We start from the raw sequence: 27,343 nt of genomic DNA, 5'->3' as shown, positions 1-27,343 counted from the left end.
CTGACGTAGACCTAGTGTTGAGTCCCAGTCTGTTGTTAACCTGACGTAGACCTAGTGTTGAGTCCCAGTCTGTTGTTAACCTGACATAGACCTAGTGTTGAGTCCCAGTCTGTTGTTAACCTGACATAGACCTAGTGTTGAGTCCCAGTCTGTCTGGCCTGTTGTTAACCTGACATAGACCTAGTGTTGAGTCCCAGTCTGTCTGGCCTGTTGTTAACCTGACATAGACCTAGTGTTGAGTCCCAGTCTGTCTGGCCTGTTGTTAACCTGACATAGACCTAGTGTTGAGTCCCAGTCTGTCTGGTCTGTTGTTAACCTGACATAGACCTAGTGTTGAGTCCCAGTCTGTTGTTAACCTGACATAGACCTAGTGTTGAGTCCCAGTCTGTTGTTAACCTGACATAGACCTAGTGTTGAGTCCCAGTCTGTCTGGCCTGTTGTTAACCTGACATAGACCTAGTGTTGAGTCCCAGTCTGTCTGGTCTGTTGTTAACCTGACATAGACCTAGTGTTGAGTCCCAGTCTGTTGTTAACCTGACATAGACCTAGTGTTGAGTCCCAGTCTGTTGTTGACCTGACGTAGACCTAGTGTTGAGTCCCAGTCTGTTGATAACCTGACGTAGACCTAGTGTTGAGTCCCAGTCTGTTGTTAACCTGACATAGACCTAGTGTTGAGTCCCAGTCTGTTGATAACCTGACATAGACCTAGTGTTGAGTCCCAGTCTGTTGTTAACCTGACATAGACCTAGTGTTGAGTCCCAGTCTGTCTGGTCTGTTGTTAACCTGACATAGACCTAGTGTTGAGTCCCAGTCTGTTGTTAACCTGACATAGACCTAGTGTTGAGTCCCAGTCTGTCTGGTCTGTTGTTAACCTGACATAGACCTAGTGTTGAGTCCCAGTCTGTTGTTAACCTGACATAGACCTAGTGTTGAGTCCAGTCTGTTGTTAACCTGACATAGACCTAGTGTTGAGTCCCAGTCTGTTGTTAACCTGACATAGACCTAGTGTTGAGTCCCAGTCTGTTGTTAACCTGACATAGACCTAGTGTTGAGTCCCAGTCTGTTGTTAACCTGACATAGACCTAGTGTTGAGTCCCAGTCTGTCTGGCCTGTTGTTAACCTGACATAGACCTAGTGTTGAGTCCCAGTCTGTTGATAACCTGACGTAGACCTAGTGTTGAGTCCCAGTCTGTCTGGCATGTTGTTAACCTGACATAGACCTAGTGTTGAGTCCCAGTCTGTTGCTACCCTGACATAGACCTAGTGTTGACAATGACAACAGTGGGGTTAGCAAGAGCACAAACACATCTGAGACAGGCTAGCACTGTAGTGTGTTGGCCCCTAACCCTGTCTGTGTTTCTCTCTTCCCCTCTTTCGCTCTCTTCCCCTCTCTCGCTCTCTTCCCCTCTCTCGCTCTCTTCCCCTTCCCCTCGCTTCCTCTTCCCCTTCCTCTCGCTTCCTATTCCCCTTCCCCTCGCTTCCCCTTCCTCTCGCTCCTCTTCCCTTCCCCTCGCTTCCTCTTCCCCTTCCTCTCGCTCTCTTCCCCTTCCCTCGCTTCCTCTTCCCTTCCGCCCTCTCGCTCTCTTCCCCTTCCCCTCGCTTCCTCTCTCTCTCTTCCTTTCTCTTCCCCTTCCTCTCTCTCGCTCTCTTCCTCTCTCGCTCTCTTCCTCTCTCTCTCAATTCAATTCAAGGGGCTTTATTGGCATGGGAAACATGTTAACATTGCCAAAGAAAGTGAGGTAGATCATATACAAAAGGGAAATCAACAGTCTCTCTCTCTCTCTTCCCCCCCCCAGGGAGGTTACTTCCCTGAGCATGTGAAGTCTATGAGCAGTCTGAGATGGCTGAAACTCAACAGGACAGGCCTGTGTTATCTGCCAGAGGAGGTGGCTGCACTGCAGAAACTGGTGAGTACAGACTGGTGTCGACCCCATTTAGTCCACTGCAGGAACTGGTGAGTACAGACTGGTGTCGACCCCATTTAGTCCACTACAGGAACTGGTGAGTACAGACTGGTGTCGACCCCATTTAGTCCACTACAGGAACTGGTGAGTACAGACTGGTGTCGACCCCATTTAGTCCACTACAGGAACTGGTGAGTACAGACTGGTATCGACCCCATTTAGACCACTACAGGAACTGGTGAGTACAGACTGGTATCGACCCCATTTAGTCCACTACAGGAACTGGTGAGTACAGACTGGTGTCGACCCCATTTAGTCCACTACAGGAACTGGTGAGTACAGACTGGTGTCGACCCCATTTAGTCCACTACAGGAACTGGTGAGTACAGACTGGTGTCGACCCCATTTAGTCCACTACAGGAACTGGTGAGTACAGACTGGTGTCGACCCCATTTAGTCCACTACAGGAACTGGTGAGTACAGACTGGTGTCGACCCCATTTAGTCCACTACAGGAACTGGTGAGTACAGACTGGTGTCGACCCCATTTAGTCCACTACAGGAACTGGTGAGTACAGACTGGTATCGACCCCATTTAGACCACTACAGGAACTGGTGAGTACAGACTGGTATCGACCCCATTTAGTCCACTACAGGAACTGGTGAGTACAGACTGGTGTCGACCCCATTTAGTCCACTACAGGAACTGGTGAGTACAGACTGGTGTCGACCCCATTTAGTCCACTACAGGAACTGGTGAGTACAGACTGGTGTCGACCCCATTTAGTCCACTACAGGAACTGGTGAGTACAGACTGGTGTCGACCCCATTTAGTCCACTACAGGAACTGGTGAGTACAGACTGGTGTCGACCCCATTTAGTCCACTACAGGAACTGGTGAGTACAGACTGTGGTGTAGGACCGCATGTGTTGATTGTTGCCTGATTACACATAGAAGTAGACCTATAGACTACCTGGCCTGATTACACATGGAAGTAGACCTATAGACTACCTGGTTACACATAGAAGTAGACCTATAGACTACCTGATTACACATGGAAGTAGACCTATAGACTACCTGGCCTGATTACACATAGAAGTAGACCTATAGACTACCTGATTACACATAGAAGTAGACCTATAGACTACCTGGTTACACATGGAAGTAGACCTATAGACTACCTGGCCTGATTACACATGGAAGTAGACCTATAGACTACCTGATTACACATGGAAGTAGACCTATAGACTACCTGATTACACATGGAAGTAGACCTATAGACTACCTGATTACACATGGAAGTAGACCTATAGACTACCTGATTACACATGGAAGTAGACCTATAGACTACCTGATTACACAGTGAAGTAGACCTATAGATTACCTGATTACACATGGAAGTAGACCAATAGACCTATAGACTACCTGATTACACAGTGAAGTAGACCTATAGACTACCTGATTACACAGTGAAGTAGACCTATAGACTACCTGGCCTGATTACACAGTGAAGTAGACCAATAGACTACCTGATTACACATAGAAGTAGACCTATAGACTACCTGGCCTGATTACACATGGAAGTAGACCTATAGAATACCTGATTACACATGGAAGTAGACCTATAGACTACCTGATTACACATGGAAGTAGACCTATAGACTACCTGATTACACATGGAAGTAGACCTATAGACTACCTGATTACACAGTGAGGTAGACCTATAGACTACCTGATTACACATGGAAGTAGACCTATAGACTACCTGGCCTGATTACACATGGAAGTAGACCTATAGACTACCTGATTACACATGGAAGTAGACCTATAGACTACCTGGCCTGATTACACATGGAAGTAGACCTATAGACTACCTGGTTACACATGGAGGTAGACCTATAGACTACCTGGCCCTGATTACACATGGAAGTAGACCTATAGACTACCTGATTACACAGTGAAGTAGACCTATAGACTACCTGATTACACATGGAAGTAGACCTATAGACTACCTGATTACACATGGAAGTAGACCTATAGACTACCTGATTACACATGGAAGTAGACCAATAGACCTATAGACTACCTGATTACACATGGATGTAGACCTATAGACTACCTGGCCTGATTACACATGGAAGTAGACCTATAGACTACCTGATTACACATAGAAGTAGACCTATAGACTACCTGGCCTGATTACACATGGAAGTAGACCTATAGACTACCTGACTACACAGTGAAGTAGACCAATAGACTACCTGATTACACATGGATGTAGACCTATAGACTACCTGATTACACATGGAAGTAGACCTATAGACTACCTGGCCTGATTACACAGTGAAGTAGACCTATAGACTACCTGATTACACATGGAAGTAGACCTATAGACTACCTGATTACACATGGATGTAGACCTATAGACTACCTGGCCTGATTACACAGTGAAGTAGACCTATAGACTACCTGATTACACATGGAAGTAGACCTATAGACTACCTGATTACACATGGAAGTAGACCTATAGACTACCTGGCCTGATTACACAGTGAAGTAGACCAATAGACTACCTGATTACACATGGATGTAGACCTATAGACTACCTGATTACACATGGAAGTAGACCTATAGACTACCTGATTACACATGGAAGTAGACCTATAGACTACCTGGCCTGATTACACATAGAAGTAGACCTATAGACTACCTGATTACACATAGAAGTAGACCTATAGACTACCTGGTTACACATGGAAGTAGATCTATAGACTACCTGGCCTGATTACACATGGAAGTAGACCTATAGACTACCTGATTACACATGGAAGTAGACCTATAGACTACCTGATTACACATGGAAGTAGACCAATAGACCTATAGACTACCTGATTACACATGGATGTAGACCTATAGACTACCTGATTACACATGGATGTAGACCTATAGACTACCTGGCCTGATTACACATGGAAGTAGACCTATAGACTACCTGATTACACATAGAAGTAGACCTATAGACTACCTGGCCTGATTACACATGGAAGTAGACCTATAGACTACCTGGCCTGATTACACAGTGAAGTAGACCAATAGACTACCTGATTACACATGGATGTAGACCTATAGACTACCTGATTACACATGGAAGTAGACCTATAGACTACCTGGTTACACATGGAAGTAGACCTATAGACTACCTGGCCTGATTACACATGGAAGTAGACCTATAGACTACCTGATTACACATGGAAGTAGACCTATAGACTACCTGATTACACAGTGAAGTAGATCTATAGACTACCTGATTACACATGGAAGTAGACCAATAGACCTATAGACTACCTGATTACACAGTGAAGTAGACCTATAGACTACCTGATTACACATAGAAGTAGACCTATAGACTACCTGGCCTGATTACACAGTGAAGTAGACCAATAGACTACCTGATTACACATAGAAGTAGACCTATAGACTACCTGGCCTGATTACACATGGAAGTAGACCTATAGACTACCTGGTTACACATGGAGGTAGACCTATAGACTACCTGGCCTGATTACACATGGAAGTAGACCTATAGACTACCTGGTTACACATGGAGGTAGACCTATAGACTACCTGATTACACATGGAAGTAGACCTATAGACTACCTGATTACACATGGAAGTAGACCTATAGACTACCTGGCCTGATTACACATGGAAGTAGACCTATAGACTACCTGATTACACATAGAAGTAGACCTATAGACTACCTGGCCTGATTACACATGGAAGTAGACCAATAGACTACCTGGCCTGATTACACAGTGAAGTAGACCAATAGACTACCTGATTACACATGGATGTAGACCTATAGACTACCTGATTACACATGGAAGTAGACCTATAGACTACCTGATTACACATGGAAGTAGACCTATAGACTACCTGGCCTGATTACACAGTGAAGTAGACCAATAGACTACCTGATTACACATGGATGTAGACCTATAGACTACCTGATTACACATGGAAGTAGACCTATAGACTACCTGGCCTGATTACACATAGAAGTAGACCTATAGACTACCTGGTTACACATGGAGGTAGACCTATAGACTACCTGATTACACATGGAAGTAGACCTATAGACTACCTGATTACACATGGAAGTAGACCTATAGACTACCTGATTACACATGGAAGTAGACCAATAGACCTATAGACTACCTGATTACACATAGAAGTAGACCTATAGACTACCTGATTACACATGGATGTAGACCTATAGACTACCTGATTACACATGGAAGTAGACCTATAGACCTATAGACTACCTGATTACACATGGAAGTAGGTCTATAGACTACCTGATTACACATGGAAGTAGACCTATAGACTACCTGATTACACATAGAAGTAGACCAATAGACTACCTGGCCTGATTACACATGGAAGTAGACCTATAGACTACCTGATTACACATGGAAGTAGACCTATAGACTACCTGATTACACATGGAAGTAGACCAATAGACTACCTGGCCCTGATTACACATGGAAGTAGACCTATAGACTACCTGATTACACATGGAAGTAGACCTATAGACTACCTGATTACACAGTGAAGTAGACCTATAGACTACCTGATTACACATGGAAGTAGACCAATAGACCTATAGACTACCTGATTACACAGTGAAGTAGACCTATAGACTACCTGGCCTGATTACACATGGAAGTAGACCTATAGACTACCTGATTACACATGGAAGTAGACCTATAGACCTATAGACTACCTGATTGCACATGGAAGTAGACCTATAGACTACCTGATTACACATGGAAGTAGACCTATAGACTACCTGATTACACATGGAAGTAGACCTATAGACTACCTGATTACACATGGAAGTAGACCTATAGACTACCTGATTACATATGGAAGTAGACCTATAGACTACCTGATTACACATGGAAGTAGACCTATAGACCTATAGACTACCTGATTGCACATGGAAGTAGACCTATAGACTACCTGATTACACATGGAAGTAGACCTATAGACTACCTGATTACACATGGAAGTAGACCTATAGACTACCTGATTACATATGGAAGTAGACCTATAGACTACCTGATTACACAGTGAAGTAGACCAATAGACCTATAGACTACCTGATTACACAGTGAGGTAGACCTATAGACTACCTGATTACACATGGAAGTAGACCTATAGACTACCTGATTACACATGGAAGTAGACCAATAGACCTATAGACTACCTGATTACACATGGAAGTAGACCAATAGACCTATAGACTACCTGATTACACAGTGAGGTAGACCTATAGACTACCTGATTACACATGGAAGTAGACCTATAGACTACCTGATTACACATGGAAGTAGACCTATAGACTACCTGATTACACATGGAAGTAGACCTATAGACTACCTGATTACACATGGAAGTAGACCTATAGACTACCTGATTACACAGTGAAGTAGACCTATAGACTACCTGATTACACAGTGAAGTAGACTATAGACTACCTGGCCTGATTACACATGGAAGTAGACCTATAGACTACCTGATTACACATGGAAGTAGACCTATAGACTACCTGATTACACATGGAAGTAGACCAATAGACCTATAGACTACCTGATTACACAGTGAGGTAGACCTATAGACTACCTGATTACACATGGATGTAGACCTATAGACTACCTGATTACACATAGAAGTAGACCTATAGACTACCTGATTACACAGTGAAGTAGACCTATAGACTACCTGATTACACAGTGAAGTAGACTATAGACTACCTGATTACACAGTGAAGTAGACCTATAGACTACCTGATTACACAGTGAAGTAGACCTATAGACTACCTGATTACACATGGAAGTAGGTCTATAGACTACCTGATTACACATAGAAGCAGACCTATAGACTACCTGGCCCTGATTACACATAGAAGTAGACCAATAGATTACCTGATTACACAGTGAAGTAGACCTATAGACTACCTGATTACACAGTGAAGTAGACCTATAGACTACCTGATTACACATGGAAGTAGACCTATAGACTACCTGATTACACATGGAAGTAGACTATAGACTACCTGGCCCTGATTACACATGGAGGTAGACCTATAGACTACCTGGCCCTGATTACACATGGAAGTAGACCTATAGACTACCTGATTACACATGGAAGTAGACCTATAGACTACCTGATTACACAGTGAAGTAGACCTATAGACTACCTGATTACACATGGAAGTAGACCAATAGACCTATAGACTACCTGATTACACAGTGAAGTAGACCTATAGACTACCTGGCCTGATTACACATGGAAGTAGACCTATAGACTACCTGATTACACATGGAAGTAGACCTATAGACCTATAGACTACCTGATTGCACATGGAAGTAGACCTATAGACTACCTGATTACACATGGAAGTAGACCTATAGACTACCTGATTACACATGGAAGTAGACCTATAGACTACCTGATTACACATGGAAGTAGACCTATAGACTACCTGATTACATATGGAAGTAGACCTATAGACTACCTGATTACACATGGAAGTAGACCTATAGACCTATAGACTACCTGATTGCACATGGAAGTAGACCTATAGACTACCTGATTACACATGGAAGTAGACCTATAGACTACCTGATTACACATGGAAGTAGACCTATAGACTACCTGATTACATATGGAAGTAGACCTATAGACTACCTGATTACACAGTGAAGTAGACCAATAGACCTATAGACTACCTGATTACACAGTGAGGTAGACCTATAGACTACCTGATTACACATGGAAGTAGACCTATAGACTACCTGATTACACATGGAAGTAGACCAATAGACCTATAGACTACCTGATTACACATGGAAGTAGACCAATAGACCTATAGACTACCTGATTACACAGTGAGGTAGACCTATAGACTACCTGATTACACATGGAAGTAGACCTATAGACTACCTGATTACACATGGAAGTAGACCTATAGACTACCTGATTACACATGGAAGTAGACCTATAGACTACCTGATTACACATGGAAGTAGACCTATAGACTACCTGATTACACAGTGAAGTAGACCTATAGACTACCTGATTACACAGTGAAGTAGACTATAGACTACCTGGCCTGATTACACATGGAAGTAGACCTATAGACTACCTGATTACACATGGAAGTAGACCTATAGACTACCTGATTACACATGGAAGTAGACCAATAGACCTATAGACTACCTGATTACACAGTGAGGTAGACCTATAGACTACCTGATTACACATGGATGTAGACCTATAGACTACCTGATTACACATAGAAGTAGACCTATAGACTACCTGATTACACAGTGAAGTAGACCTATAGACTACCTGATTACACAGTGAAGTAGACTATAGACTACCTGATTACACAGTGAAGTAGACCTATAGACTACCTGATTACACAGTGAAGTAGACCTATAGACTACCTGATTACACATGGAAGTAGGTCTATAGACTACCTGATTACACATAGAAGCAGACCTATAGACTACCTGGCCCTGATTACACATAGAAGTAGACCAATAGATTACCTGATTACACAGTGAAGTAGACCTATAGACTACCTGATTACACAGTGAAGTAGACCTATAGACTACCTGATTACACATGGAAGTAGACCTATAGACTACCTGATTACACATGGAAGTAGACTATAGACTACCTGGCCCTGATTACACATGGAGGTAGACCTATAGACTACCTGGCCCTGATTACACAGTGAAGTAGACCTATAGACTACCTGATTACACATGGAAGTAGACTATAGACTACCTGGCCCTGATTACACATGGAGGTAGACCTATAGACTACCTGGCCCTGATTACACAGTGAAGTAGACCTATAGACTACCTGATTACACAGTGAAGTAGACCTATAGACTACCTGATTACACAGTGAAGTAGACCAATAGACTACCTGGCCCTGATTACACATAGAAGTAGACCTATAGACTACCTGATTACACATGGAAGTAGACCAATAGACTACCTGGCCCTGATTACACATGGAAGTAGACCAATAGACTACCTGGCCCTGATTACACATGGAAGCAGGTTTATAAATGTATCCGTTTTGGGATCTGATAGTTCTTCTGATCTGGCTCAACTCTCCACCACTAATGAAAAGGTTTTCCTCACATCAATCAGCAAGTCAATGAAGTCTGTTTTTATATCTATTGAGAATGATTAGTACCTCAACGTTGTGTGTGTGTGTGTGTGTGTGTGTGCGCCTTAGTGTGTGTGTGTGCGCCTTAGTGTGTGTGTGCGCGCCTCAGTGTGTGTGTGCGCGCCTCAGTGTGTGTGTGCGCGCCTCAGTGTGTGTGTGCGCGCCTCAGTGTGTGTGTGTGCGCCTCAGTGTGTGTGTGTGCGCCTCAGTGTGTGTGTGTGCGTCTCTGTGTGTGTGTGTGCGCCTCAGTGTGTGTGTGTGTGTGTGTGTGCGCCTCAGTGTGTGTGTGTGTGTGTGCGCCTCAGTGTGTGTGCGCCTCAGTGTGTGTGCGCCTCAGTGTGTGTGCGCCTCAGTGTGTGTGCGCCTCAGTGTGTGTGCGCCTCAGTGTGTGTGCGCCTCAGTGTGTGTGCGTGCGCCTCAGTGTGTGTGTGTGTGCGTCTCTGTGTGTGTGTGTGTGTGCGCCTCAGTGTGTGTGTGCGCGCCTCAGTGTGTGTGTGTGTGCGCCTCAGTGTGAACTCTGTACTGTCGATCTGTCCTCAGGAACATCTGTCTGTGAGTCACAACAGCCTGACTACTCTACATGGAGAACTGTCCAGCCTGCCGAACCTCAGGGTAACTAACACACACTCACACTCTCGCTTTCTGAGATGGGTTCAGGTGTGGAAAGGTCAACTTTGTTTCATGTATTTAAGGCGGTGGTTGCCCGGGCCAACAACCTGAAGAACTCTGGAGTTCCTGATGACATCTTTCAGCTGGACGACCTCTCAGTCCTGGTGAGGAGATCTGTCTCTCTTTCCAGATATCCTTCTCTCTTCTCTCTTTCCAGATATCCTTCTCTCTCCATCTCTCTCTTTCTTTCTTTCCAGATATCCTTCTCTCCATCTCTCTCTTTCTTTCTTTCCAGATATCCTTCTCTCTCTCTTTCTTTCTTTCTTTCTTTCTTTCTTTCTTTCGAGATCCTTCTCTCTCTTTCTTTCTTTCGAGATATCCTTCTCTCATCTCTCTCTCATCTCTCTCTCTTTCGAGATATCCTTCTCTCATCTCTCTCTCTTTCGAGATATCCTTCTCTCATCTCTCTCTTTCTTTCTTTCGAGATATCCTTCTGTCTCCATCTCTCTCTCTTTCTTTCTTTCTTTCTTTCGAGATATCCTTCTCTCATCTCTCTCTTTCTTTCTTTCGAGATATCCTTCTCTCATCTCTCTCTTTCTTTCTTTCTTTCGAGATATCCTTCTCTCATCTCTCTCTTTCTTTCTTTCGAGATATCCTTCTCTCATCTCTCTCTTTCTTTCTTTCGAGATATCCTTCTCTCATCTCTCTCTCTCTTTCTTTCTTTCGAGATATCCTTCTCTCATCTCTCTCTCTCTTTCTTTCTTTCGAGATATCCTTCTCTCATCTCTCTCTCTCTTTCTTTCTTTCGAGATATCCTTCTCTCATCTCTCTCTCTTTCTTTCTTTCGAGATATCCTTCTCATCTCTCTCTCTCTTTCGAGATATCCTTCTGTCTCCATCTCTCTCCAGATAAAGTCTGTGGTAATTGCCCATTAATCATAGAACAGTCTGTTCATGATCTGTTTTGTATGTTATTCTGTGTTCTCCAGGACCTGAGCTTCAACCAGCTGACTGAGATCCCCCGAGACCTGGAGAACTCCAAGAACATGCTGGTGCTCAACCTCAGCCACAACAGGTAGAACCTCTTGTAATATGTTATAACAGGTCACTAACAGGCCTTATAACCTCTAGCAGGTCACTAACAGGCCTTATAACCTCTAATAACAACCTCAGCCACAACAGGTAGAACCTCTTATAATATGTTATAACAGGTCACTAACAGGCCTTATAACCTCTAATAACAACCTCAGCCACAACAGGTAGAACCTCTTGTAATATGTTATAACAGGTCACTAACAGGCCTTATAACCTCTAATAACAACCTCAGCCACAACAGGTAGAACCTCTTGTAATATGTTATAACAGGTCACTAACAGGCCTTATAACTTAAGCTATAACAGGATATAAATATATTATACACACAGAGCCTTTGGAAAGTATTCAGACCCCGTGACTTTTTCCACATTTTGTTCCGTTACAGCCTTATTTTAAAATTGATTAAATATTATTTTGTCTCTTACACACAATACCCTATAATGACATCACAATACCCTATAATGACATCACAATCCCCTATAATGACATCACAATCCCCTATAATGACATCACAATACCCTATAATGACATCACAATACCCTATAAGGACAAAGTGAATACAGGTTTAATAATTTTGCACGCCCAATTTTTCAGTTTTTGATTTGTTAAAAAAGTTTGAAATATCCAATAAATGTCGTTCCACTTCATGATTGTGTCCCACTTGTTGATTCTTCACAAAAAAATACAGTTTTATATCTTTATGTTTGAAGCCTGAAATGTGGCAAAAGGTCGCAAAGTTCAAGGGGGCCGAATACTTTCGCAAGGCACTGTATGTATATGTGATATTTCAGTGTTTTATTTGTAAAAATTAGCAAACATGAATAAAAACCAGTTTTTGCTTTTGTCATTATGGGGTATTGTGTTTAGATCGATTAGGTGGAAAAAACTATTTAATTCATTTGAAAATAAGGCTGTAACGTGAAAAAAGTCAAGGGGTCTGAATACTTGTTTATCAACCGACCCTCCTCCTCCCAGCATCGATGCCATCCCTAACCAGTTGTTCATCAACCTGCCTTGTAACCTAATACCGACCCTCCTCCTCCCAGCATCGATGCCATCCCTAACCAGTTGTTCATCAACCTGCCTTGTAACCTAATACCGACCCTCCTCCTCCCAGCATCGATGCCATCCCTAACCAGTTGTTCATCAACCTGCCTTATAACCTAATACCGACCCTCCTCCTCCTCCCAGCATCGATGCCATCCCTAACCAGTTGTTTATCAACCTGCCTTATAACCTAATACCGACCCTCCTCCTCCCAGCATCGATGCCATCCCTAACCAGTTGTTTATCAACCTGCCTTATAACCTAATACCGACCCTCCTCCTCCCAGCATCGATGCCATCCCTAACCAGTTGTTTATCAACCTGCCTTATAACCTACTACCGACCCTCCTCCTCCCAGCATCGATGCCATCCCTAACCAGTTGTTCATCAACCTGCCTTATAACCTAATACCGACCCTCCTCCTCCTCCTAGCATCGATGCCATCCCTAACCAGTTGTTTATCAACCTGCCTTATAACCTAATACCGACCCTCCTCCTCCTCCCAGCATCGATGCCATCCCTAACCAGTTGTTTATCAACCTGCCTTATAACCTAATATCGACCCTCCTCCCAGCATCGATGCCATCCCTAACCAGTTGTTTATCAACCTGCCTTATAACCTAATACCGACCCTCCTCCTCCCAGCATCGATGCCATCCCTAACCAGTTGTTCATCAACCTGCCTTATAACCTAATACCGACCCTCCTCCTCCCAGCATCGATGCCATCCCTAACCAGTTGTTTATCAACCTGCCTTATAACCTAATACCGACCCTCCTCCTCCTCCCAGCATCGATGCCATCCCTAACCAGTTGTTCATCAACCTGCCTTATAACCTAATACCGACCCTCCTCCTCCTCCCAGCATCGATGCCATCCCTAACCAGTTGTTCATTAACCTGCCTTATAACCTAATACCGACCCTCCTCCTCCCAGCATCGATGCCATCCCTAACCAGTTGTTCATCAACCTGCCTTATAACCTAATACCGACCCTCCTCCTCCCAGCATCGATGCCATCCCTAACCAGTTGTTCATCAACCTGCCTTATAACCTAATACCGACCCTCCTCCCAGCATCGATGCCATCCCTAACCAGTTGTTCATCAACCTGACTGACCTGCTGTACCTGGACCTGAGTGACAACAAGCTGGACAGCCTCCCCCCTCAGATGAGACGCCTCGTCCACCTGCAGACCCTCATCCTGAACAACAATCCCCTGATGCACGCCCAGCTACGGTACGACGCTTTATAACACATTATAACCATCTGAAGAATGCACACCCAGCTACGGTACCAAGCATTATAACACATTATAACCATCTGAAGAATGCACACCCAGCTACGGTACCAAGCATTATAACACATTATAACCATCTGAATGCACGCCCAGCTACGGTACCACACATTATAACCATCTGAATGCACACCCAGCTACGGTACCACACATTATAACACATTATAACCATCTGAAGAATGCACACCCAGCTACGGTACCAAGCATTATAACACATTATAACCATCTGAATGCACGCTTAGCTACGGAACCACCCATTATAACACATTATAACCATCTGAATGCACGCCCAGCTACGGTACCACCCATTATAACACATTATAACCATCTGAATGCACGCCCAGCTACGGTACCACACATTATAACCATCTGAATGCACACCCAGCTACGGTACCACACATTATAACACATTATAACCATCTGAAGAATGCACACCCAGCTACGGTACCACACATTATAACCATCTGAATGCACGCCCAGCTACGGTACCAAGTATTATAACACATTATAACCATCTGAATGCACACCCAGCTACGGTACCACACATTATAACCATCTGAATGCACGCCCAGCTACGGTACCAAGCATTATAACACATTATAACCATCTGAATGCACGCCCAGCTACGGTACCAAGCATTATAACACATTATAACCATCTGAATGCACGCCCAGCTACGGTACCACCCATTATAACACATTATAACCATCTGAATGCACGCCCAGCTACGGTACCAAGTATTATAACACATTATAACCATCTGAATGCACGCCCAGCTACGGTACCACCCATTATAACACATTATAACCATCTGAATGCACGCCCAGCTACGGTACCAAGTATTATAACACATTATAACCATCTGAATGCACGCCCAGCTACGGTACCAAGCATTATAACACATAACCATCTGAATGCACGCCCAGCTACGGTACCAAGTATTATAACACATTATAACCATCTGAATGCACGCCCAGCTACTGTACAAAGCTTTATAACACATTATAACCCCCTGAAGCACGCCTAGCTATAATATGAAGGTTTATAACCCCCTGATGCACGCCCAGCTATAATATGAAGGTTTATAACCCCCTGATGCACGCCCAGCTATAATATGAAGGTTTATAACCCCCTGATGCACGCCCAGCTATAATATGAAGGTTTATAACACCTTAATACACATTATAACCCCCTGATGCACGCCCAGCTATGGTACGAAGCTTTCTAAGTCCTCCTGTGTGTGAGCAGCCAGCTGCCAGCCATGGTGGCCCTCCAGACTCTCCACCTGAGGAGCACCCAGAGAACCCAGAGCAACATGCCTACCAGTCTGGAGGGACTGGTACACCTGGCAGGTAACACACACACACCTGGCAGGTAACACACACCTGGCAGGTAACACACACACACACACACCTGGCAGGTAACACACACACACACACACCTGGCAGGTAACACACACACACACACCTGGCAGGTAACACACACACACCTGGCAGGTAACACACACACACACACACCTGGCAGGTAACACACACACACACCTGGCAGGTAACACACACACACACACACACCTGGCAGGTAACACACACACACACACACACCTGGCAGGTAACACACACACACACACACACCTGGCAGGTAACACACACACACACACCTGGCAGGTAACACACACACACACACACACCTGGCAGGTAACACACACACACACACACACCTGGCAGGTAACACACACACACACACACACCTGGCAGGTAACACACACACACACACACACCTGGCAGGTAACACACACACACACACACACCTGGCAGGTAACACACACACACACACACACCTGGCAGGTAACACACACACACACACCTGGCAGGTAACACACACACACACACACCTGGCAGGTAACACACACACACACACCTGGCAGGTAACACACAATCCAAGACCAAAGTCAGGAAATGAATGTCCTTTATGTGGTCTCTCCTTAGATGTGGACCTGTCCTTCAACGACCTGAGTCGGGTTCCTGAGTGTCTCTATACGCTGAGCAGTCTGAAGCGTCTCAACCTCTCCTCCAATCAGATCTCAGAGCTCTCCCTCTGCATCGACCAATGGACTCAGCTAGAGACACTCAACCTCAGCAGGAACCAACTCACATCACTGCCTGTAAGAACATGTCTCTCTCTCCCTCTCTCTGTCTCTCTCTCACACTATAACCCCTTGTACTTAGCTATGGTACGACCCTTTATAACATGTTATAACCCCCTGATGCACGCCCAGCTACTGTACAAAGCGTTATAACACATTATAGCACTCTAATACACATTATAACCCCTTGTACTTAGCTATGGTACGACCCTTTATAACACATTATAACCCCTTGCACTTAGCTATGGTACGACCCTTTATAACACATTATAACCCCCCTGATGCACGTCCAGCTATATAAACATAACACTCAGAACAGGTTTTCCATAAGATAGACATGTCAATGTTTATATAATCAGCCTTGTACAGTGTTTTTAGCAATGTGAAAATAGTTGTAGTATGAATAGTGGGGAAGATAAATAACCAGATAATTATGGGGTGTATTTACAATGTTGGTTCTCCACTGGTTTCCCTGTTCTCGTGGCAACGGGCCACACATCGTGCTGCTGTGACGGCACATTTATGGTATTTGAGCTAAACAGAGATGGGAGTTTATCAATGTGGGATTTGTTTTCTAATTCTTTGTGTGTCTGTGTAATCGTGTCTCTAATATGGTCATGTAGTTGGCAGGAGGTTAGAAAGTGCAGATCAGTTACCACCACCCCCATTTTAATCAATTTTAGAGGCACTGGTTGTTAGTCCCAGGACAATCATGGTGTTTCCTGTCCCAGGTAGTTGGACTTGTTCAATCATGGTGTTTCCTGTCCCAGGTAGTTGGACATGTAGACCTTGATCTGTTGGTGACAGTAGGTCATCTGATCTGTTGGTGACAGTAGGTCATCTGATCTGTTGGGGACAGTAGGTCATCTGATCTGTTGGTGACAGTAGGTCATCTGACCTGTTGGGGACAGTAGGTCATCTGACCTGTTGGGGACAGTAGGTCGTCTGACCTGTTGGGGACAGTAGGTCATCTGATCTGTTGGGGACAGTAGGTCGTCTGATCTGTTGGGGACAGTAGGTCGTCTGATCTGTTGGACAGTAGGTCGCCTGATCTGTTGGACAGTAGGTCGCCTGATCTGTTGGACAGTAGGTCGCCTGATCTGTTGGACAGTAGGTCGCCTGATCTGTTGGGGACAGTAGGTCGCCTGATCTGTTGGACAGTAGGTCGTCTGATCTGTTGGGGACAGTAGGTCGCCTGATCTGTTGGGGACAGTAGGTCGCCTGATCTGTTGGACAGTAGGTCGTCTGATCTGTTGGGGACAGTAGGTCGCCTGATCTGTTGGGGACAGTAGGTCGCCTGATCTGTTGGACAGTAGGTCGTCTGATCTGTTGGGGACAGTAGGTCGTCTGACCTGTTGGTGACAGTAGGTCATCTGACCTGTTGGGGACAGTAGGTCGTCTGATCTGTTGGGGACAGTAGGTCATCTGGTAGAGCAGCATTCTGACCTCATCTTCGATGGTGAGTTCAGGGGCTGCAGATCGGTCCAACAACACTGCTCGTTCGTTGACGTCAAACAGGTTTGGACTTAAACTGCACCCTTTGTCTTACCCTCTGTCTCTCTCCAGTCTGCTATCTGTAAGCTGGGGAAGTTGAAGAAGCTTTATGTGAACAGTAACAAGCTGGACTTTGATGGAGTGCCGTCTGGCGTGGGGAAGTTATCCAGTCTGCAGGAGTTCATGGCTGCTAACAACAACCTGGAACTCATTCCCGAGGGACTCTGTAGGTGGGTACCTCACGTCATACCCGAGGGACTCTTTAGGTGGGTACCTGGGTACCTCACGTCATACCCGAGGGACTCTGTAGGTGGGTACCTCACGTCATACCCGAGGGTCTCTGTAGGTGGGTACCTCACGTCATACCCGAGGGTCTTTGTCGGTGGGTACCTCAAGTCATACCCGAAGGACTCTGTAGGTGGGTACCTCACGTCATACCCGAGGGACTCTGTAGGTGGGTACCTCACGTCATACCCGAGGGACTCTGTAGGTGGGTACCTGGGTACCTCACGTCATACCCGAGGGACTCTAGGTGGGTACCTCACGTCATACCCGAGGGACTCTGTAGGTGGGTACCTGGGTACCTCACGTCATACCCGAGGGACTCTGTAGGTGGGTACCTCACGTCATACCCGAGGGTCTCTGTAGGTGGGTACCTCACGTCATACCCGAGGGTCTTTGTCGGTGGGTACCTCAAGTCATACCCGAAGGACTCTGTAGGTGGGTACCTCACGTCATACCCGAGGGACTCTGTAGGTGGGTACCTCACGTCATACCCGAGGGACTCTGTAGGTGGGTACCTGGGTACCTCACGTCATACCCGAGGGACTCTAGGTGGGTACCTCACGTCATACCCGAGGGACTCTGTAGGTGGGTACCTGGGTACCTCACGTCATACCCGAGGGACTCTGTAAGTGGGTACCTCACGTCATGCCCGAGGGTCTCTGTAGGTGGGTACCTCACGTCATACCCGAGGGACTCTGTAGGTGGGTACCTCACGTCATACCCGAGGGACTCTGTAGGTGGGTACCTCACGTCATACCCGAGGGACTCTGTAGGTGGGTACCTCACGTCATACCCGAGGGACTCTGTAGGTAGACACACACTTAAGGCGTCCGCATGCTTCCAAGCCGGTATTTCATGATGCCATTTTGTGACATGCTTTGATGTTTCTGACAGTACCTGCTGTGTAGTGGATCAACGTGTTGTTGTTGTGTAGGTGTGGGAAGCTGAAGAAGTTGGTTCTGAATAAGAATCGTCTGGTGACTCTTCCTGAAGCCATCCACTTCCTCGTCGACCTAGAGGTACACACTGGTCTCTGTTCTAGATTCTAGATGTTCTGTCCTGTGTTCTAGGTTCTAACTGTTCTAAATGTTCTAAATGTTCTAGGTGTTTTGCCCTATGTTCTAGGTTCTAGACATTCTACCCTGTGTTTTAGGTTCAAAATGTTCTAGATGTTCTGTTCTAGGTTTTAGATGTATTAGGTTGTAAGTGGTCTCTTCTCTGTGTGTGTTCTAGGTTCTAGATGTACGTGAGAACCCCAACCTGGTGATGCCTCCCAAGCCGGTGGACAGGACAGCAGAGTGGTACAACATCGACTTCTCTCTTCAGAACCAACTGAGACTGGCTGGAGCATCCCCTGCTGTAATATCTGCTGCAGGGGGAGGTGGGTCTAGGTCCTGGGGAGGTGGGTCTAGGTCCTGGGGAGGTGGGTCTAGGTCCTGGGGAGGTGGGTCTAGGTCCTGGGGAGGTGGGTCTAGGTCCTGGGGAGGTGGGTCTGGGTCCTGGGGAGGTGGGTCTGGGTCCTGGGGAGGTGGGTCTGGGTCCTGGGGAGGTGGGTCTAGGTCCTGGGGAGGTGGGTTTGGGTCCTGGGGAGGTGGGTCTGGGTCCTGGGGAGGTGGGTCTGGGTCCTGGGGAGGTGGGTCTGGGTCCTGGGGAGGTGGGTCTGGGTCCTGGGGAGGTGGGTCTGGGTCCTGGGGAGGTGGGTCTAGGTCCTGGGGAGGTGGGTCTGGGTCCTGGGGAGGTGGGTCTAGGGGAGATGGGTCTGGGTCTAGGTCCTGGGGAGGTGGGTCTAGGGGAGATGGGTCTAGGTCCTGGGGAGATGGGTCTAGGGGAGATGGGTCTAGGTCCTGGGGAGGTGGGTCTAGGGGAGATGGGTCTAGGTCCTGGGGAGGTGGGTCTAGGGGAGATGGGTCTAGGTCCTGGGGAGGTGGGTCTAGGGGAGATGGGTCTAGGTCCTGGGGAGGTGGGTCTAGGGGAGATGGGTCTAGGGGAGGTGGGTCTAGGGGAGATGGGTCTAGGGGAGATGGGTCTGGGTCTAGGGCAGGTGGGTCTAGGTCCTGGGGAAGTGGGTCTAGGTCCTGGGGAGGTGGGTCTAGGGGAGATGGGTCTAGGTCCTGGGGAGGTGGGTCTAGGGGAGATGGGTCTAGGTCCTGGGGAGGTGGGTCTAGGGGAGATGGGTCTAGGTCCTGGGGAGGTGGGTCTGGGTCTAGGTCCTGGGGAGGTGGGTCTAGGTCCTGGGGAGGTGGGTCTAGGTCCTGGGGAGGTGGGTCTGGGTCCTGGGGAGGTGGGTCTGGGTCCTGGGGAGGTGGGTCTGGGTCCTGGGGAGGTGGGTCTAGGTCCTGGGGAGGTGGGTCTAGGTCCTGGGGAGGTGGGTCTGGGTCCTGGGGAGGTGGGTCTAGGGGAGATGGGTCTGGGTCTAGGTCCTGGGGAGGTGGGTCTAGGGGAGATGGGTCTAGGTCCTGGGGAGATGGGTCTAGGGGAGATGGGTCTAGGTCCTGGGGAGGTGGGTCTAGGGGAGATGGGTCTAGGTCCTGGGGAGGTGGGTCTAGGGGAGATGGGTCTAGGTCCTGGGGAGGTGGGTCTAGGGGAGATGGGTCTAGGTCCTGGGGAGGTGGGTCTAGGGGAGATGGGTCTAGGTCCTGGGGAGGTGGGTCTAGGGGAGATGGGTCTAGGTCCTGGGGAGGTGGGTCTAGGGGAGATGGGTCTAGGTCATGGGGAGGTGGGTCTAGGTCCTGGGGAGGTGGGTCTAGGGGAGATGGGTCTAGGTCCTGGGGAGGTGGGTCTAGGGGAGATGGGTCTAGGTCCTGGGGAAGTGGGTCTAGGTCCTGGGGAGGTGGGTCTAGGGGAGATGGGTCTGGGTCTAGGGGAGATGGGTCTAGGGGAAGTGGGTCTTGGTCTAGGGCAGGTGGGTCTGGGTCTAGGGGAGGTGGGTCTGGGTCTAGGTGAGGTGGGTCTGGGTCTAGGGGTGATGGGTCTAGGGGTTGTGGGTCTGGGTCTAGGTGTGGTGGGTCTAGGGCAGGTGGGTCTTGGTCTAGGGGAGGTGGGTCTAGGGGTGGTGGGTCTGGGTCTAGGGGTGGTGGGTCTGGGTCTAGGGGTGGTGGGTCTGGGTCTAGGGCAGCTGGGTCTTGGCCTAGGGGAGGTGGGTCTGGGTCTAGGGGTGGTGGGTCTGGGTCTAGGGGTGGTGGGTCTGGGTCTAGGGGTGGTGGGTCTGGGTCTAGGGGTGGTGGGTCCCCCCCCCCCCCACTGCTACACACTGATACTCTGTCCATCCAGACCTGTCTGTGGACCAGACAGAGAAATGCACTGATTTGCTTTCGATACGCCCGTATCTAAAGTGTGTGTGTGTGTAGGGGCCAGCCCACGGGACCCCCTGGCGAGGAAGATGAGGCTGAGGAGGAGGAAGGACAGTAGTCAAGACGACCAGGCTAAACAGGTCCTCAAGGGGATGAGTGATGTCACACAAGAGAAGAACAAGAGTTTCGAGGTAGGGAGGGGTGGCGGGGGGGTGGAATAGAGGGGGATGGGGGTTGGGAGGGGTGGATGGATGGATGGATGGATGGAGGTGAGTGGGAGGGAGGAGAGAGAGAGGGAGGGCTGGATGGATGGAGTAGAGTGGGAGGGAGGAGAGAGAGTGGGAGGGGTGGATGGATGGATGGAGGAGAGTGGGGGAGGGGTGGATAGATGGATGGAGGAGAGTGGGAGGGTTGGATAGATGGAGGAGAGTGGGAGGGGTGGATAGATGGATGGATGGATGGAGGAGAGTGGGAGGGGTGGATAGATAGATGGATGGAGGAGAGTGGGAGGGGTGGATAGATGGAGGAGAGTGGGAGGGGTGGATAGATGGATGGATGGAGGAGAGTGGGAGGGGTGGATAGATGGAGGAGAGTGGGAGGGGTGGATGGATGGAGGAGAGTGGGAGGGGTGGATAGATGGATGGAGGAGAGTGGGAGGGGTGGATAGATGGATGGATGGAGGAGAGTGGGAGGGGTGGATGGATGGATGGAGGGGGAGGGAGGAGAGGGGTGGATAGATGGAGGAGAGTGGGAGGGTTGGATGGATGGAGGAGAGTGGGAGGGTTGGATGGATGGATGGAGGAGAGTGGGAGGGTGGATGGATGGATGGAGGAGAGTGGGAGGGTGGATAGATAGATGGATGGAGGAGAGTGGGAGGGGTGGATAGATAGATGGATGGAGGAGAGTGGGAGGGGTGGATAGATGGAGGAGAGTGGGAGGGGTGGATAGATAGATGGAGGAGAGTGGGAGGGGTGGATAGATAGATGGAGGAGAGTGGGAGGGATGGATAGATGGATGGATGGAGGAGAGTGGGAGGGGTGGATAGATGGAGGAGAGTGGGAGGGGTGGATAGATAGATGGATGGAGGAGAGTGGGAGGGGTGGATAGATGGAGGAGAGTGGGAGGGAGGAGAGTGGGAGGGGTGGATAGATGGAGAGTGGGAGGGGTGGATAGATGGAGGAGAGTGGGAGGGGTGGATAGATGGATGGATGGAGGAGAGTGGGAGGGGTGGATAGATGGAGGAGAGTGGGAGGGGTGGATGGATGGATGGAGGAGAGTGGGAGGGGTGGATAGATGGATGGAGGAGAGTGGGAGGGGTGGATAGATGGATGGATGGAGGAGAGTGGGAGGGGTGGATAGATGGATGGAGGAGAGTGGGAGGGGTGGATAGATGGATGGATGGAGGAGAGTGGGAGGGGTGGTTGGATGGAGGAGAGTGGGAGGGGTGGATGGATGGATGGATGGAGGAGAGTGGGAGGGGTGGATAGATGGATGGATGGAGGAGAGTGGGAGGGGTGGATAGATGGATGGATGGAGGAGAGTGGGAGGGGTGGATAGATGGAGGAGAGTGGGAGGGGTGGATAGATGGATGGAGGAGAGTGGGAGGGGTGGATAGATGGATGGATGGAGGAGAGTGGGAGGGGTGGATGGATGGATGGAGGGGGAGGGAGGAGAGGGGTGGATAGATGGATGGATGGAGGAGAGTGGGAGGGGTGGATGGATGGATGGAGGAGAGTGGGAGGGGTGGATAGATGGATGGATGGAGGAGAGTGGGAGGGGTGGATGGATGGAGGAGAGTGGGAGGGGTGGATAGATGGATGGAGGAGAGTGGGAGGGGTGGATAGATGGATGGATGGAGGAGAGTGGGAGGGGTGGATAGATAGATGGATGGAGGAGAGTGGGAGGGGTGGATAGATGGAGGAGAGTGGGAGGGGTGGATGGATGGATGGATGGATGGATGGAGGAGAGTGGGAGGGGTGGATAGATGGAGGAGAGTGGGAGGGAGGAGAGTGGGAGGGGTGGATAGATGGAGGAGAGTGGGAGGGGTGGATAGATGGAGGAGAGTGGGAGGGTGGATAGATGGATGGATGAGAGTGGGAGGGGTGGATAGATGGATGGATGGAGGAGAGTGGGAGGGGTGGATAGATGGAGGAGAGTGGGAGGGGTGGATGGATGGAGGAGAGTGGGAGGGGTGGATGGATGGATGGAGGAGAGTGGGAGGGGTGGATGGATGGAGGAGAGTGGGAGGGGTGGATAGATGGATGGATGGAGGAGAGTGGGAGGGTTGGATAGATGGATGGAGGAGAGTGGGAGGGTGGATAGATGGATGGATGGAGGAGAGTGGGAGGGGTGGTTGGATGGAGGAGAGTGGGAGGGGGTGGTTGGATGGAGGAGAGTGGGAGGGTGGTTGGATGGAGGAGAGTGGGAGGGGTGGATGGATGGATGGATGGAGGAGAGTGGGAGGGGTGGATGGATGGATGGAGGAGAGTGGGAGGGGTGGATGGATGGATGGATGGAGGAGAGTGGGAGGGGTGGATGGATGGATGGAGGAGAGTGGGAGGGGTGGATGGATGGATGGATGGAGGAGAGTGGGAGGGGTGGATGGATGGATGGATGGAGGAGAGTGGGAGGGGTGGATGGATGGATGGATGGATGGATGGAGGAGAGTGGGAGGGGTGGATGGATGGAGGAGAGTGGGAGGGGTGGATGGATGGAGGAGAGTGGGAGGGGTGGATGGATGAGAGTGGGAGGGGTGGATGGATGGATGGATGGAGGAGAGTGGGAGGGATGGATGGATGGATGGATGGATGGAGGAGAGTGGGAGGGAGGAGAGGGGTGGATGGAGGGGAGGGTGGATGGATGGATGGAGGAGAGTGGGAGGGGTGGATGGATGGATGGATGGAGGAGAGTGGGAGGGAGGAGAGGGGTGGATGGATGGATGGATGGAGGAGAGTGGGAGGGGTGGATGGATGGATGGATGGAGGAGAGTGGGAGGGAGGAGAGGGGTGGATGGATGGATGGATGGAGGAGAGTGGGAGGGGTGGATGGATGGATGGATGGAGGAGAGTGGGAGGGAGGAGAGGGGTGGATGGATGGATGGATGGAGGAGAGTGGGAGGGGTGGATGGATGGATGGATGGATGGAGGAGAGTGGGAGGGGTGGATGGATGGATGGATGGAGGAGAGTGGGAGGGTTGGATGGATGGAGGAGAGTGGGAGGGGTGGATGGAGGAGAGTGGGAGGGTGGATGGATGGATGGATGGAGGAGAGTGGGAGGGGTGGATGGATGGATGGAGGAGAGTGGGAGGGGTGGATAGAGGAGAGTGGGAGGGGTGGATGGATGGATGGATGGATGGAGGAGAGTGGGAGGGTGGATGGATGGTTGGATGGAGGAGAGTGGGAGGGGTGGATGGATGGAGGAGAGTGGGAGGGGTGGATGGATGGAGGAGAGTGGGAGGGGTGGATAGATGGATGGATGGAGGAGAGTGGGAGGGGTGGATAGATGGAGGAGAGTGGGAGGGTGGATAGATGGATGGAGGAGAGTGGGAGGGGTGGTTGGATGGAGGAGAGTGGGAGGGGTGGATAGATGGAGGAGAGTGGGAGGGGTGGGTGGATGGATGGAGGAGAGTGGGAGGGTGGATAGATGGATGGATGGAGGAGAGTGGGAGGGGTGGTTGGATGGAGGAGAGTGGGAGGGGTGGTTGGATGGAGGAGAGTGGGAGGGGTGGTTGGATGGAGGAGAGTGGGAGGGGTGGATGGATGGATGGATGGAGGAGAGTGGGAGGGGTGGATGGATGGATGGAGGAGAGTGGGAGGGGTGGATGGATGGATGGATGGAGGAGAGTGGGAGGGGTGGATGGATGGATGGATGGAGGAGAGTGGGAGGGGTGGATGGATGGATGGAGGAGAGTGGGAGGGGTGGATGGATGGATGGATGGAGGAGAGTGGGAGGGGTGGATGGATGGATGGATGGAGGAGAGTGGGAGGGGTGGATGGATGGATGGATGGATGGATGGAGGAGAGTGGGAGGGGTGGATGGATGGAGGAGAGTGGGAGGGGTGGATGGATGGAGGAGAGTGGGAGGGGTGGATGGATGAGAGTGGGAGGGGTGGATGGATGGATGGATGGAGGAGAGTGGGAGGGATGGATGGATGGATGGATGGATGGAGGAGAGTGGGAGGGAGGAGAGGGTGGATGGAGGGGGGAGGGTGGATGGATGGATGGAGGAGAGTGGGAGGGGTGGATGGATGGATGGATGGAGGAGAGTGGGAGGGGTGGATGGATGGATGGAGGAGAGTGGGAGGGGTGGATAGATGGATGGAGGAGAGTGGGAGGGGTGGATAGATGGAGGAGAGTGGGAGGGGTGGATAGATGGATGGATGGAGGAGAGTGGGAGGGGTGGATAGATAGATGGATGGAGGAGAGTGGGAGGGGTGGATAGATGGAGGAGAGTGGGAGGGGTGGATGGATGGATGGATGGATGGATGGAGGAGAGTGGGAGGGGTGGATAGATGGAGGAGAGTGGGAGGGAGGAGAGTGGGAGGGGTGGATAGATGGAGGAGAGTGGGAGGGGTGGATAGATGGAGGAGAGTGGGAGGGGTGGATAGATGGATGGATGAGAGTGGGAGGGGTGGATAGATGGATGGATGGAGGAGAGTGGGAGGGGTGGATAGATGGAGGAGAGTGGGAGGGGTGGATGGATGGAGGAGAGTGGGAGGGGTGGATGGATGGATGGAGGAGAGTGGGAGGGGTGGATAGATGGAGGAGAGTGGGAGGGGTGGATGGATGGAGGAGAGTGGGAGGGGTGGATGGATGGATGGAGGAGAGTGGGAGGGGTGGATGGATGGAGGAGAGTGGGAGGGGTGGATAGATGGATGGATGGAGGAGAGTGGGAGGGTTGGATAGATGGATGGAGGAGAGTGGGAGGGGTGGATAGATGGATGGATGGAGGAGAGTGGGAGGGGTGGTTGGATGGAGGAGAGTGGGAGGGGTGGTTGGATGGAGGAGAGTGGGAGGGGTGGTTGGATGGAGGAGAGTGGGAGGGGTGGATGGATGGATGGATGGAGGAGAGTGGGAGGGGTGGATGGATGGATGGAGGAGAGTGGGAGGGGTGGATGGATGGATGGATGGAGGAGAGTGGGAGGGGTGGATGGATGGATGGATGGAGGAGAGTGGGAGGGGGTGGATGGATGGATGGAGGAGAGTGGGAGGGGTGGATGGATGGATGGATGGAGGAGAGTGGGAGGGGTGGATGGATGGATGGATGGAGGAGAGTGGGAGGGGTGGATGGATGGATGGATGGATGGATGGAGGAGAGTGGGAGGGGTGGATGGATGGAGGAGAGTGGGAGGGGTGGATGGATGGAGGAGAGTGGGAGGGGTGGATGGATGAGAGTGGGAGGGGTGGATGGATGGATGGATGGAGGAGAGTGGGAGGGATGGATGGATGGATGGATGGATGGAGGAGAGTGGGAGGGAGGAGAGGGGTGGATGGAGGGGAGGGTGGATGGATGGATGGAGGAGAGTGGGAGGGGTGGATGGATGGATGGATGGAGGAGAGTGGGAGGGAGGAGAGGGGTGGATGGATGGATGGATGGAGGAGAGTGGGAGGGTGGATGGATGGATGGATGGAGGAGAGTGGGAGGGAGGAGAGGGGTGGATGGATGGATGGATGGAGGAGAGTGGGAGGGGTGGATGGATGGATGGATGGAGGAGAGTGGGAGGGAGGAGAGGGGTGGATGGATGGATGGATGGAGGAGAGTGGGAGGGTGGATGGATGGATGGATGGATGGAGGAGAGTGGGAGGGGTGGATGGATGGATGGATGGAGGAGAGTGGGAGGGTTGGATGGATGGAGGAGAGTGGGAGGGGTGGATGGAGGAGAGTGGGAGGGGTGGATGGATGGATGGATGGAGGAGAGTGGGAGGGGTG

The 27,343-nt window shown here is 49.7% G+C and overlaps 1 protein-coding gene across 1 annotated transcript in view; it reads left to right on the top strand.

The window, feature by feature from the left end:
* Positions 1 to 1,769: 1,769 nt before the first annotated feature.
* LOC135538759 (protein flightless-1 homolog) overlaps positions 1,770 to 27,343 on the top strand; it is a gene marked incomplete at its 5' end in the record, with an annotated part of 71,734 nt that continues 46,160 nt past the window's right edge. Inside the window, 11 exons of the mRNA XM_064964666.1 lie at positions 1,770 to 1,907; positions 10,701 to 10,772; positions 10,853 to 10,933; positions 11,758 to 11,843; positions 13,984 to 14,145; positions 15,452 to 15,555; positions 16,189 to 16,364; positions 17,913 to 18,070; positions 19,060 to 19,144; positions 19,359 to 19,506; positions 21,473 to 21,606. Of these exons, the coding sequence (XP_064820738.1) occupies positions 1,770 to 1,907; positions 10,701 to 10,772; positions 10,853 to 10,933; positions 11,758 to 11,843; positions 13,984 to 14,145; positions 15,452 to 15,555; positions 16,189 to 16,364; positions 17,913 to 18,070; positions 19,060 to 19,144; positions 19,359 to 19,506; positions 21,473 to 21,606 (1,344 nt within the window). The remainder of the gene's footprint in view (positions 1,908 to 10,700; positions 10,773 to 10,852; positions 10,934 to 11,757; positions 11,844 to 13,983; positions 14,146 to 15,451; positions 15,556 to 16,188; positions 16,365 to 17,912; positions 18,071 to 19,059; positions 19,145 to 19,358; positions 19,507 to 21,472; positions 21,607 to 27,343) is intronic.

This window comes from Oncorhynchus masou, unplaced genomic scaffold, assembly GCF_036934945.1.
Source record: "Oncorhynchus masou masou isolate Uvic2021 unplaced genomic scaffold, UVic_Omas_1.1 unplaced_scaffold_181, whole genome shotgun sequence".
NCBI lineage: Eukaryota > Metazoa > Chordata > Actinopteri > Salmoniformes > Salmonidae > Oncorhynchus > Oncorhynchus masou.
This window is presented reverse-complemented; position numbering and strand designations above follow the sequence as displayed.